This window comes from Phascolarctos cinereus, unplaced genomic scaffold, assembly GCF_003287225.1.
Source record: "Phascolarctos cinereus isolate Bilbo 61053 unplaced genomic scaffold, phaCin_HiC Scaffold_2;HRSCAF=192, whole genome shotgun sequence".
Taxonomy (NCBI): domain Eukaryota; kingdom Metazoa; phylum Chordata; class Mammalia; order Diprotodontia; family Phascolarctidae; genus Phascolarctos; species Phascolarctos cinereus.
The window spans coordinates 217,433,253-217,448,343 of record NW_027555625.1 but is presented as its reverse complement, the minus strand read 5'-3'; the positions used below and the strand labels follow the sequence as shown (position 1 = coordinate 217,448,343).

At 39.5% G+C, this 15,091-nt stretch overlaps 1 protein-coding gene across 1 annotated transcript in view; it reads right to left on the bottom strand.

Moving 5' to 3' along the window:
- The window catches only part of ALK (ALK receptor tyrosine kinase), a 1,019,362-nt gene that overhangs the window by 711,176 nt on the left and 293,095 nt on the right, over positions 1–15,091 (bottom strand). The window contains 1 exon segment of the mRNA XM_020983767.2: positions 1,404–1,571. Coding sequence (XP_020839426.1) covers positions 1,404–1,571 — 168 coding nt within the window.

The following is a 15,091-nucleotide window of genomic DNA, read 5'->3' as shown; positions in this document are numbered from 1 at the left end:
ATTTGGCATGTGAGCCCAGCACGGACCATCCTCCTGTTGTCATAGTGAGTCCCAATTCTATGGAGGGGCATTCCCTAGATGATGCTCTACTCCTCCCATCTGTTCACATCCTCATCTTCATCCCTAGAGTTGATACAGGACCACAGCACAACCCAGGCCATAGGTTAAAAGATTTAGAGCTAGAAGAGACCATGTTCTGAGACTCAACTGTGCCACTGATCGCAGCGGGGTGGATTCCTGGGGCAGATATGAAATGAAGTGTTAGCACAGAGCCCTGTCCACTCCTGAGTGTCTATAATAACCCAGTGGAGTGACGGCGCATATCCTTCAAAGCAGCAAAGAGTGAACAGGTGTGCCATTTTGCAATAATTCCTATTATATTTGGTGACATCTAATGAAGAGAGAAATTGCCTTACTTTTTTCACACACTGAATGACCCAGCAGGAGTCATTTCAGAAGGCCCTGAATGGAGTGGTGGGGGAGAAGGGAGAAGGAAGGTGATTTGGGTTTATACTTGTGTGAGAGGGAATCCAGGGGGTGAATGACCATTTATGCATAATCAAAGTCTGACTCTTAATTTCCTTTGATTTTTTTTTTTACACTATGCCCTATTCACAACAACAACAGCTGGCATCTCTACAATACTTTAAGGTTTGCAAAACATTTTACATGTGTCATCTCTTTTGATAACAATAGGCATCATATACCCTCAAAACAATAAGGTCCTCTCTGGCAGGGCTGCATAACAGATGTGACAGGTATGATGGTGACCCCCTCCAAGGGGCAGAAACAAAGCAGCTGCAATCAGTGGCTAGCAAGGGAGAGCGGACGAGCATAGGCACACAGGTCTCAGAGATGGAATCACTGGTGCCTCTGTCTATGCGTATGTGGAGGTTGCCAAGACACCATTTTCCTAACATTTCTTTCCTCTTGATCCATCCATGCCATCCCCAATCTGGCTCAGCATCAGCTGTAGGAATCATCAAGTGCCATGCTGACCCACAGATGCTCTGGCATTCAAACACAGAGTTTTCACAGCCTGTGAAGGCCACCAGACTCTTCCCCTAGGTAAACCAGCTTTCCCTACTCCTTCTCCCTTCTCTTCCTCTGAAATATGCAGCTCCTGGAGCTGATTTCAAACCAAAAGCGAAGAAAACAAACCCAGAGACTCCTAAGAGGCTAAGAAGGAGAGGGAAAACCTTTGTCTGCATTGCTGATTGTAGAGGTAGGTTATTTCTTTTCCCATTAGTCCATGTTTCTTTTCCCATTGATGATTGATTCCCTTCCATTTCCTTTAGCTGTTAAAAAAAACCCACATCCCAATAAACAGACATTTTCCTTGTTTCCTTTTGCATGGCTCAGAACCACTTCCTGTCCCCAGAAGACCTCTAACCATTCTTTACCTTTCGGCATGTCCTCAGAATGAATCACTGCAGTGCCACCACTGAACAGGTTCATTTGGGAAGCCTCCTCAGAAGTGATGTGGCGCCAAGACCAGTAGTGGTTTCCATCTTCCTGCAGAGGTGGTGAATACTCCAGCTCACAGGGGAAATCAAAGTTGCACTCAAAACCTGAAACCACAGACCATTAGACCAAGAATTAGTTAAAACAGCACTTTCAACCCCTAGCCAGCTATGCTGACATAATGATGTAGCAGTCCTCAACCCATATAGTTTCTCTGAAGCCTTGAGTTCAAATCTAGCCTCAGACATATCCTACCTGTGTGGCCTTGGGCAAGTCACTTAACACCTACCTGCCTCAGTTTCCTTAAACATAAAATAGGAACAGAAGTACCTGGCTGAAAAGGCTGTTGTGATGATGGCATGAGATACTTGTAAAAGTGCTTAGTATAGTGCCTGGAACATAATAAACACTATTTTAGATGCTTATTCCCTTCCTTCCCTTCCCCTACTACAGTAAGTCATTGAGTTATACAGAATGTTATAATTGGAAGGAAACACTCTCCTGCCACCATCCCTCCTCCTCATTCAACAGATAAATAAATGAGACTCATCCTTGACTCCTCACTCCCTCTCACCATCCCCCCAGGTAAACCAGTGGGGTGACATTTAGGGAACATTCAAAACATATATCCCCACTTCGAATCACATCACAGACAGGGACAACTGGCCTAGTACTGAGTTAAAAGTAAATTAAGTAATTCCTAGTGATATTCAGCACGCTACTTAAGGTGATTCTTTTTTTGGGGGGAGGGTGGGTTTCAGGGTAGAGAGAAACTTAGACGCAACAATAGTTGACGGTAAGCATCTTTTTGCTCCTCAATCTGTACAGATTTATGCTCATGAGCTCTTTTCCAGGAGACATCACCCCTTCGGTCCTAAGGTTAATACTATTTGCCCTTTCTCAACACTAGTTTCAGGCAATTCACCTTGCTAACGGCAAGCTGAAATGGGGAGATCTTCCCTTGTTTGAGCTGATATCGCTCCCTCTTGCCTACATATTTTATCAGTGTCTCAACCATTCTTCCTGCCTCTCTCCGCCAAGGAAATACATAAGACATTAGGGTAGAGGGATTGCAAGCTGCCTTAATCTTCAAGAACCACTTGCCAGTCAACCAGCTTTGTTAAGTAGCGATGAGGAAGAAAATGGAGCTAAGGGATTAGACTTTGCAATATTGCCCTAAAATGGAAAAAACAAATTCACTGACTATTTGTTCCTTAGAAGAGGGGTTGGTGAGGGTCAGAAAGGTAGTGTCTGCTGTCACTTTTACTCTGTGATAGAGCCAGGTAGGATAAGAGAATCCAAATAAGTCTCTAACCTTTCCCCAGGCTTTCTAACCAGAAGCCTTTACCCCATATGTTGGTTTTGCAGAACCCCAGAAATTCTTATGTAAAGAGGATATGCATCTTGTCCAACTTGGAGCTGAATAGGATTGTTCTCTACATTCTATGAAATGGTCAGTAGGCCTCAGCTTGAATACTCCTGGTAATGGCAATCTCACTATCTTTCAAGGTAGCTTAGTGAGCTTTGGATAGCTCAATTAGGAAGATGTTTTCATCAAACCCAGACTAAATCCTTTTCTTGACATTTTCTATCCAATGTAAGTTACAGTAGAAAGACTACTAGATCTGCAGTCATAGGCCCTGGGTTCAAATCCCAGCTCTGCCTCTTGCTATCTGTGTGAAGTCCCTTTTCCTTTATGAAATGAGGAGGTCAGACAAGATGACCTCTAAGGTCCCTTCCAGTTTATGTCACTGGTCCTCTTTGAGAACAAAGGACAAACAACACCATCTAGGATAGCAGTTCTGTCTCCTTGAGTTCATTTCAATTGAAAAATCCCTACTATGTGTGAGGCATGGAAGTACATCGTAGGGATAAAATGAAAAATGAAACAGTCCTAGCCCTACTTATATTCCACTTGTACACAAGTATACAAAGTAATACTGAATAATTTAGATAGGCAGAGAGTACAAACACCTTGGGGAAGAAAGTAGGGATCAGGAAAGGTCTCTGCATAAAGAAGTCATTTTTTCTGTATTCTGTATTAAAAGAAACATGTTTCTCAGAGGTGGTAGTGAGTAGGGAACACATCCTAGATGTGGTAAAACAGCCTGTACCAAGTCCCAGAAAGAGATGTGAAATCACATGGGTAACAGCTGTAAGTCTAGTTTGACTAGAACGTAGAATGTACTGAAGTGGAGTCAAGCAAACAGGTTTAATCCCTCTTCCAAGTGGCAGTCCTTCAAAGGCCTGAAGATGGTTATCATGTCCCCTATGAGTCTTCTTTCCACTGGATCAAATATCCCCAGTTCCTTTAACTAAACCTCATAAGGCATGGCATCCAGTTCCATCACCATCTTGTTTACCCTCTTCTAGATACACTCTAGCTTATCAATGACCTATCTGAAATATAAGTTCAGGACTGAATATAAAGACCCCTAATGTGCTCTGACCACACACCCAAAATTTAATATTCCTATTTAGGGTAAGAGGGGAAATACAAGTTCAAACATTATTCCCTGAGCTGGGGTAACTCTATGCATCCCTGACAGACAAATTAACATCCTGGACAAACAGAATCTAGATAGAAGGGGAGACTGGAGCAGCCAACATGTCTAATCCTTTGAGATTTGAACACTGAGCTTCTGACAATCCAGTCCATGTTTTCTGCCAATTTCCAGTCTGTGAAACAGGGTCTGCAAATACTTTGATTATCAAATAGGCTCATTTTAAAATTCTTGCTCTGATGCAGTCTCATTTCAGCTGACAACGGCACACTCCCTCATTTTAAATAGGATTAGAGTTATCATCTCTTGGCTCATTTTGGGAGAAATTGAATTGGGCTTTTCTACATTATGATTTCATTTCTTGTAAAACATTTGAGTGCTTAGAATTCTCTCTCCTGGGCTAGCCTCAATCCCTAACAAGCAGTAACACTTGAAACTCATCTTCTCTAACATCATTGATTTAAATACCATTTACCTGGAGCCATTTTTAAAGTACTCAGAGTATTTCACTGAAGTTCATTCTTATCATCAATCCTTCCCCCAGTCCCAGTTCTCCATCAAAGACTTGAACCCATTTGGCAGATTGGAAACTGACTCACAGAGCGTTTCAATAATTTGCCTAGCTTCAGTCAGTCCGTGACAGCCAAGGGCAAGTTGAAAACTTGTCTGTCAGTTGAATTAAGTTAGATCCTTGTTCTGAAATCTTTCTCAATGTATACAGGCTTTATCAAATGTCTTTTGTAGCTTCCAAACCCCCTGGTGTCTAACCTATATACCTTTTGGCTGTAGGGTGCATTTTGTAAAATTATTATTCTGAAGAAAAATCAAATAGAATGAGAAAAGACCTGAGTTTGCAACCCATTTCTTGAAGTATTAGTTGTGTGCCTTTGGGCAGCTCATTTAACACACAATGTAGTGTTTAATGGATAAAGGACTGCACTTGGAGTGATGAAGACTTGGGTTCAAATACAGTTTGAGACACTTGTTATCTGTGTGACTGTGGTGAGTCTGTGCTTTAGTTTCCTCATCTGTGAAATAAGGGGATCGGACTTGAAAGTTCCTAAGGTCATTTCCAGCCCTAACTTTATCATCCTATGATCTTCGATTAGTCTTAGTTTCTTCACTTGTAAAACAATAACGGAGAAGGGAACTCTGTAATTTCATTGATAGGGCAGCTGGGTGGTGAAGTGCATAGAGAAATAAGCTTGGAACCAGGAAGACTCATCTTCCTCAGTTCAAATCTGCCCTCAGACATTCACTAGCTGTGTGACCCTGGGCAAGTCACTTAACCCCGTTTGCCTCAGTTTCCTTATCTGTAAAATGAGCCAGAGGAGGAAATGGCCAACCACTCCAGTATCTTTGCTAAGAAAAACCCACAATGGAATCATGAAGAATTGGATGTGACTTAAAAATGGCTGAACCCAGATTTAGAATTGCAAGGGACTTGAGGTCATCTAGTTCAAACTGTACCAGGCCAGAAATCTCTTCTTCAACAACCTGACATGTGACCATCTGAATATTTTTACTCTTTTACTTTCTTTACACTCTACTACTCAATTCCATCTTCAGACAGCTCTACTTGTCAGGAAGCTTCTTCTGACATTGAGTCTAAATCTGCCTCATTTCAGCTTCTACCCCATACACTGACCCTAGTTTTTTTTGTCTCAGGTTAAGCAGAATACATATAATCCCTCCATTATAAACCAGCCTTGAATACCTTGACAAAATCCTTCCCTCCCCCTCCCCCATTTCAGCCCTCTGGACCTCAATTTTATGATCTGTAAACCAGAGATAATATTTCCAGTATTATCTACTTTTTAAGTCAACTTGTTATAAGGATCAAATGAGATCAGGTAGATAAAATACTCTGCCAACCTAAAGCATTATATAAATGTGAGTTGTTATTATCTCTGAAGATCACAGTCAAAGGCTCTTCCACATATAACATCATCGACAAAATTTCTCTGGTATGTGATGATGCCTTTGAAATGTCACCCATTCCCTCATGGAAATACTAAGCGTGGTGTCAAATTCATATTCATTGAATGAATGAACACCTGTTTCCTCGGGCTTCACTTGCACATTTAAGTTGATGGCTTTATTGATGACAACAACTTTCAATATGTTCCTGACAAATCTGATTTTAGTATTCAACAAAGTATGCCATTATCACACACAGGCCTGCATCTCAATACAGATGGAATTCTCGCAAACTTCACTAATGCTTACTCTCTGGTCTCATTGTGGTGTGAGGATGGGGGAAATCCTGAGTTTTTAAAGGCTATTGGTGGGTACTACCTATTCCAAGCTAGAAAGACTTTAACCCAGCAAACTGTATCTGCTGCCCAAGTATCAGTCTAGTTGAGTACAGAGTGGCTAATCAACAAAATGTCAGGAACTAGAGGGGAATTCTGTGGTTCTTTTTAAAATAAAGAAAAATGCAAAATGGTTCCAAGTGCTAGTTGTTGGAACAGAGTTGATCACTAAAACAACCTTAGTCTCACCAACTCATCTTAGAATTTGTGATAGAGAAAGAGTAGAAAGTGTTCATATTAGTTTTCTGGGGGAAGTGACCACTCCATCTTAGAGTCTGTCATAGAGACAGGTAATTCAGGAATAATTTGACTTTGGGAGAATTGATACTCCATCACAGAATCTGTGAAAGAAAAGTAGAGGAACGTATTCAGATATGCATATAGATTTTGAGAAGAACAGATTTCAAAAGGTTCAGATAAAAGATGACCTGAAATTCTATGAGGAAAGTCATCTGAGGAAGGTTAGAAGCTCAAAATAATCAAATTATTTACCATTTCAATGAGTAGAGGGGAAGGAAATAAACATTTATTAAGCACGTACAATGTGCCACGCATTATGCTAAACACTTTACACATATTATCTCATTTGATTCTCACAGAAACTCTTTGAGGCAGGTGTTGTTACATTTTACAGTTGAGGTAACTGAGCAAATAGAGGTTAAGTGACTTGCCCAGGGTCACACAGCTAATAAATTCTGAGGCCAGGTTTGATCTCAGGTCTTCCTAACTACAGGCCAAACTCTCTACTCACTACCTCTAGGCATCCATGAGTAGTAAACTAACCAACTTAGATTTTTACGAGACATAGAAACCCAAGATGGAAGCATGGACAGATAATGGAGGATAAATAGAAAATAAATAGAAACTTACAGTATGATCTTTTAAGCGTAGTGTCTCTAGTGCTAAAGCTCAGAATGAGTTAGCTGAATCTGGTAATGAATGCTAAGAATAATAAAAGGAATGAATTGTCCAAAAGCCATATTGGGGAAAAGAGGAGGATCAAAGAAGGAATGGAACTGATGCTTACAGTAGATGGGCCAGTGAAAATGGATGAAAGAGAGAAACCAGAGCCACTTAACCTTATTTTGTTTCTGTTTCTCTACCAAGGAAAATAATGAATTAAAACCTAGGTTGTTGAAAGAACTGTACAATGTGATTTCTAAGCCCTTTTAAATGATCTTTGAAAGATTCTGGAGAAAGGGATATCTGCCACAAGCCTGGAATAGGGTAAAGGCTGTCCCATTAAAAAAAAAAAAGATGGGGGAAGAGTTTGCAAACTATAGGAACAGCTGATTCTGGCAAAAATCTCTAGATTATCATATCAAAGGGCTGGTTGTTGAACACTAGAAAAGGGAGTTGGGAATCACAAATGGCAAATAGGTTTCACCAGAACAGGTTATCCTAAGCAAACCTTCTGTGCCCCTCACCCACCTTTTTTTGGGAGGGGGCCAGGGTTACCAGACCTGAAGATCAAAGAGATGCTGAATGTACAGTTTTTACTTAGATTTCAGTAAAGCATTTGCAGGGTGGACATTATGATATTAAATACAAAATAGAGACGTGTGGTCTGGATAACAGTATAACAAAGTGGATTTGGGGCTTGACTGTTTGAACCCACAGTTCTCAATCATGAGTGGTTTGAAGTCAACATAGAGGTTTCTAGTACAGTATTCCAGCAATTTATGACTGGCTCCCATGCTGGTATGGTATGGTGTGGTGTAGTGTATGTGTGTGTGTGTGTGTGTGTGTGTGTGTGTTTAATTACTTAATTAAATTAATTAATTAATGACTTAGATAAAGGTATCTGTGACATGACTGTCAAATTTTCAGATAACATAGAGCTACCGGGAATAGCTAAGACATTGGATGGTGAATCAGGATCCAAAATGTTAACAGCTGAAATAATGGGCTGAGTCCAATAAGATGAAATTTTAACAGAGATAATGATAAAATGTTACATGTCAGATCAAAATATTAACAACACAAGTACAAGATGATGGAGATGTGGCTACAGAGTCATTTAACTGAAGGAAAAATAAAGCTCTGGTGGTATTGGTGGACTACAATTTCAATTTGAGACAACTATGTAATATGGCAGCCAAAGGAGCTAATGCAATCTTGGGCTGCCATGAGAGGCTATTACCTAGAACAAAGGAGGTGACGGCCCCATTGCATGTTGCTCTTGTCAGACCATGGCTGGAATGCTGTTATTGGTTTTTCAGTTTTAGCTACCACCTTTTAGGAAGAACATTGATAAATGGAAAGCTTCCAGAAGAGAATGACATGAAGGGTTAGAATTGAGGACATTTTACACAGAGAACAGAGGATTTGAGGTAAATGACAGCTCTTTTCAGGTGCTTTAAAGCTGTCACATGGAAAAGGAATTTGATTTTTTCTGTTTGGTTCCAAACGGCAGAAGCAGGACCAATGAGAGGTATGGTGGCAGGGATACATATTTTGGCTCAATGTAAAGAATAACTTTGGAACAAATTCATACAATATTGAAATGGGCTATCTCACAAGGGAGTGAATTAGCCCTCAAGGGAGGTCTTCAAGCCAAGGATGGAAAACCACTTAATCATATTGTAGAAGGAATTCTTGTTCAGATATGAATTGGATTAGATGGCTTCTGAGATCCTTTCCAACTCAGGGAGTCTATGAAAAGCAGGGGAGGAGCCTAGCAATGCCAGATCTCCAACTACAGAGTACGATAGCAGTCATGAAAACTATCCGGCACTGTTTAAAACATAAAAAAATATTGATCAGTGGAGCAAAGTAGGTAATGAGACCATGAAGCAATGGTACGTAGTAACATAGCATTCACTAATGCAGCTAGGTGGTACAGGTGATAGAGCACCAGGCCTAGAGACAGGAAGACCTGGGCTCAAATTTGGCCTCAGATACCTACTAACTGTGTGACCCTGGGTAAGTCATTCAACCTTTGTTTCATCTGTAAAACAGGGATAATATAGTTGGAGTTACCTCCCAGGGTTGCTGTGAGGATCAAATGAAATAATAATTGTAAATTGCTTAGTATAGCACTAAATAAATGTTAGTTACTATTCTTATTAGCTATTATTAAGCTGAAGTAGACCAACTAATCGGGTAAAGACTCCCTATCTGACAGTCTGGCAGAAACTAGGTTTAGACTAATTCCTCACATCATATACTACAATAAGCTCTAAATAAATACATGAGCTAATTAGAAATGGTAAAATCATAAACAAGTTAAAGGAGAAAAGAAAGAGATACTTTCACAATTCTGGCTGGGGGAAAATTCTTAACTAAAGGAAAGAGAGGTGGTTGTACAAGATAAAATGGACAATACCAATTACAAAACAAAACAAAAACCTGAGAAGCTTTTGCATAAGCAAACATCATGGTAATTAGCATTAAAGGGGAAAGGTTAACTGGGGAAAATCTTTGAAAAGAAAATTTCTTTGATAAAGGTGTAATATCTAAAATTTATAGGGGACTGACACAAGTAAATAAGACAAAATCTCCTTTTTATTGTTTTTATGCAAATTGTTCTACTAGTAAAACAAAACAAAACAAAACCTGTTGATAACAGAAGTTGACAGTTTCTTACTGAACTCTCTTATTCTCTGGATGTTAAATATTTATGTTTGTTGATGTTTGTAAAGTTCACAATAAAAGAATTAAAAAAAACAAAAGACAATATGTTCCCTATCCATCTTTCTAGGCTGTTGTTAGGAAAGTGTACATTTAAGATTAACTGAGAGGTGTAAGGGATAGAGTGCTAGATTTGGAGTCAAAAAGGCCTGAATTCAAATCATTTAATTTATTTTAGCCTCAGTTTCCTTATCTACAAAATAGGGATGAAAATAGTATTTATTTCACAGAGTTGTTTTAAATATCAAATGAGATAATATATGTATAGAACTTTGTAAACCTTATAGTATGACAAAAGTGTAAGATTTTTATTTGACAAAGTGCCTTAGACAAGTAGAAGAGAAAATTCTCATTTAGAATGTTGTGTATTCCTGACTCATATCTCTGGATCTTTCCTTCCTTTTCTAGTTTATCCTTCATAGAACTTCCAAATAATATTCCCATGATATGAAGTGGTATGAAAGACGAAAATTGTGAACACATTGACTACAAATATATGTATATATACATATACATATTTTGAAAAAAGAAATGGGAAGAGGGAGAGAAAGAATGAAAGGAGTGAAGGAGAGAGGAAAGACTGAGGAAAGGAAGGAAGGAGGAAGGGAAAGAAAAATAGGAGAAAAAGAAGGAAGAAAACAGAGAAGTAGGGTAAAAGTCAAAGAGGTAGAGAGAGAAAAGAAAGAGTAAAGATGGGAAAATGAAAGAGGAGAAAAGGGAAAGAGGATGTGAGGGAAATGGGAAAGAAGGGAGAAGGGAGGGATGAAGGAAAGAATGAAAAGAGAGGAAGAAAGGGAATGAGAGAGGGAAGAAGGAAGCGAACAAGCAGAAGAAGGGAAGGACAAAAGGGAGAAAGGAAAGGAATGAGTAAAATATGGAAGAAAGGAGAAAAGTTACAAGGAAGAAAAAAAGGAAAAAGAGAGAGAGGTAGAAAGAGAAGAAAAAGGGAGATATAAAGGCAACAGAACTTCTGGCAGGCCTAGGAGGAGACATAGAAGAAAAGTATTTTATTTCTTTGTTGCTATAAAACGAGGATAATAAAACCTGTAGTGTCTGTCTCATAAGATGTTGTTGTTTAGCCATGCCTGACTCTTTGTGACTCTATTTTTGTGTTTTGGTTTTTTTAGGCAAGATACTGGAGTAGTTTGCCATTTCCTTCTCCAGCTCATTTTAGAGATGAAGAAGCTAAGGGAAACAGGGTTAAGTGACTTGCCCAGGGTCGCACAAGCCAGTAAGTGTCTGAACCTGGATTTGAATTCACAAAGATGAGTCTTCCTAACTCTAGGCCCGGCAGTAAAATAATATATGTAAACCACTTTGCAAACATTAAAGTAATATATAAACATTATTATATTATGTAATCATATAAATATTTTATTATATTAAGTATATTATTATTAGTTAATATTATAGTAAGCTTTTTATTAGCTTATATTAAGTTAATATTATATTAGGTATGCAGTATTATTAGTTTCTTCCTTGTTAAAATCTAAGGTTTGGGAATAAGCTTTTACTTATCTTGTATATATTTTATGATAAGAGATTTTAAAAAAATCTTACTAATGCACAGATATCTTTATACCATCCCTCCCATTCAAAAACTTTCAGTGGCTCCCTGTTGCAGTCAGGACAAAATAAAAACTCTTTGATATGACATTAAAGGCCCTCCATTGTCTCATTCCAATATACCTTTCTAGCCTTATTTGTCCACTTCCCTTCACTTACCATGCATTCAATTCCATGAAGCACTTATGACATGCAAGGCATTATGCTAGGTGCTGGAGATATAAAAATAGGGACCTCGTAGGCTCTGTTCTAAAAGAACCCACATGTAAAGAACATACAAACAGCAATGTTAAGGGGTAGAGTGAGACGAGTGTAAAGAGGACCAGAAAAAATTTGAGGAGGGAGAGATCTCATTGTCTTTGGGGAGGGGTGTGTGTGTCTAGAGATGGAGAAAAAACTCAGAGGTCATCTTCCTAGTCCCTTCATTTCACACATGAGGACTCTGTCACTAACTCTTGCATTTTTTTTAGGCAATTGGGGTTAAGTGACTTGCCCAGAGTCACACAGCTAGTAAGTATCAAGTGTTTGGTTTGAGGCCAAATTTGAACTCAGGTCCTCCTGCCTTCAGGGTCCGTGCTCTATCCACTGCACCACCTAGCTGCCCCGCTAATTCTCACCTTCTGATCTGCAGCTCTGCTTGGTTTAAACTCCAAGGAACATGATGCTTCAGATTCAGGCATCCCCTCACCACAACCCAAGCTTTCCAGCTACCTTTTGGATGTCAGCTACCTTTTGGATGTTCTCTTCTCCCCTTAGATTGTAAGTTCCTTGAGGGCAGGGACTTGTCTTTTTTTTTTTCTTCTTACTTGTATCTGTAGAGTTTAGTTCAATGGCTAACACATAGCAGGCACTTAATAAATGTTCATTGAATTGAAATGAATGGAATTGAGGACCAGAGAAGTTGGAACTTAACTCAAGGTCATATAGATAGTGTTGGACTTCTATTACTTAAAATTTGGTTCTTATTATCAGCTATAATAAAAACAAACAAACAAGAGACCCCATCTTGCCTGTGTTTCAACCCTGTGAAGTAGGCAGTACAAATATTGTTACCCTCTTTTGCAGATGAGTAAACAAGAGGCGAAATGACTCACCTACCATGATCCAGTAAATGAGGCAGGATTTGAATTTAGGTCCCCTGATTCCAGGTCCTACACTTGGTATAATGGGCTCTGCTCCCTCTTGATGTGTATATAATATATATAAAATATTATACACACTATATATCATATATTATATGTGATGTGTATATAATACATCACACAATACAAATATAGATTTTAGATAATATATGATGTATGTGTGTACGTATGCATGTATGTAGACACACACATATATACATATACGTGTGTGTGTGTGTGTATATATATATATATATATATATAGTATGTATGTGTGTGTGTATATCAAAAGGGAGGGAGCATACTTGGAGTCAGGGTACCTGGATTCAAATTCTGCCTCAGTCATTTACCGGATGTTAATCAGTAAGTCATTTAACCTCTCAGAGTTTTTGTTAATCTGAAAAAGAGGATTATAATATATTTCATAACATATTCAAAGCACACATGTGCATATATGTATACATTCACACACACACACACACACACACACACACACACATATATATATATTTTTTTTTTTTTACATATGAAAAAGTAAAAAATAAAACCTTGGTTCTAAGACCAATTGGGCTTACGTTACCCAGGGGAAACTGAATTACTTCTAGTAGCTTCAGTTTTCTCACTTGCAAAATGAAGACTTTTATGTACATGTCCTTAAGCATTTTTGTGTTATGAACCCCCTTCGCAGAATAATGTTTTTAAATGCATAAAATATATAGGATTGCAAGGGAAAACAATTATGGTAAAACAAAGTTAGCAAAATAATTTAAAACAAGTTTATATACCCCAGGTTAAAAACCCTTGCTTTATATGAAAATATCTCTTAAGCTCCTTCCAACTCTTATCAACCTCAATTTTAGGTCAATTAAAGCAAGGTTCTCTAACTTGGTTTGGAAAAAAATTAATGAATGACAGGATCAGAACCCAGCAGTTCCTACTTCTAGTCCTAATTTTTTTTATTTAGGTGTGTTTTCCTTCCCTGAGGGAAATTTAGCCCACCATCCACCTTAGAGATCAATAACACTTGGAGATTATTAGATTGTAAGCTCCTTGAGGGCAGGGCCTAGGTAATTTTTCATCCTTTTTTTCATTCCTCCTTTGTCTAACATAGTACTTTGCATAGGCTATGTCTTTAATAAGTATCTGTTAAAATGAGCCAGCTTATATCAACATCTACTGTTCTTATAATGAATCTGTTTTTTCCCTGCCCCTCTCCAAAATTTTTTTGTTATTGGGACAGTGACACAGAGAGCATTCCGTTCTGTGTATGTTTTCCCTAGGACACATCTGGAGCCCAAATTCAAGACAGCTGCTTTGCTCACTTACAATCTGACTGCTGAGAAGGGCCAGGACTCCTTCATCAATCAATTAGAAGCCTGGCCTTGAAAGACAGCTTAGGAGAAAGTTAGGAGAGGAAAACAGAGAACCCTGTTCTCATTCTTTTTCTTAACAGTGACCTGCTGGGGAGTGTTTGCCATATAGGCAATCCTTAGAGCTGAAAATATTCACCCATAAAAGCTTTCATGCAAAAAAAAAGGAGAATGGGTATCTATTAAGAAAGCAGGGAGAGAGGCCTGAAGTGTCTGTGAGTGTGTGTGGGCATGCATGTTTGTGAGTATGTGCACATGTGCATGGGTGCTTGTGTGTACGTCTCTGAGCACATTTGTGAATGTGTGTATGTGTGCATTGGTGTTTGTGAGGATGTGTGTGCAAGCATGTTTGTGAGTGTATGTGCATGGGTGTTTGTGTGTGTGTGTGTGTAAGCATGTTTGTGAGTGTGTGCCTGAGCGCATCTAATAGGGAAAAACCATGTTCCAAAGACAAAGGGGAAGAAACCAGCTTCCTATGCACCTTTGATGCCTGTTCGGAGGCAAAGTGGTACATTGGAAAGAGCCCTGGAATTAGGGGAATTAGAAGATTTTAGTTCAAAGCCTGGCCCTGTCACCGAAACTGGTAATCTGCTTGGGTCGTCCGTCCCATATGTAAAATGAAACAGACGGTTGGACTAAATCATCTTTCAGGTCCCTAATCCCAGCCCTAAATCTGCAGTCCCACCGCTGCTCCCGCACAACATCCTTCAGACGAGGTGAACCCCCCCGGCTGCAGTGGCTCGAAGATGCACAGTACCGGTGACAAAGACCGGGCTGGGGGAGAGGGCACGCTCAGAGAACTGGGGAAATGCCCCCCTGGGTCACGTGCACGCTTGCTCCGTAGCCGAGAATTCAGAGACAGAGCGAGGGATCGAGAGCTCCAAAGCCATGAGAATCCATGGGTAGGGAAGCAGGGTCAAGAGCAAATCGGTGGACAGCTAGAAAAATTCAGGGGAAGAGTAGCAGGAAATAAGAATGGAAGCCGAGGCATGATGAAGGACCAGAGGAGCGCATGCCGGAGCGCTTTCCACCTCTGAGGGTGAATGACCTAGCCAGAGCGCACCAAGCTGTCATTCCTATTCCCACAAAATGAGAACGGGCTCTGCTCTCCTTGTCTC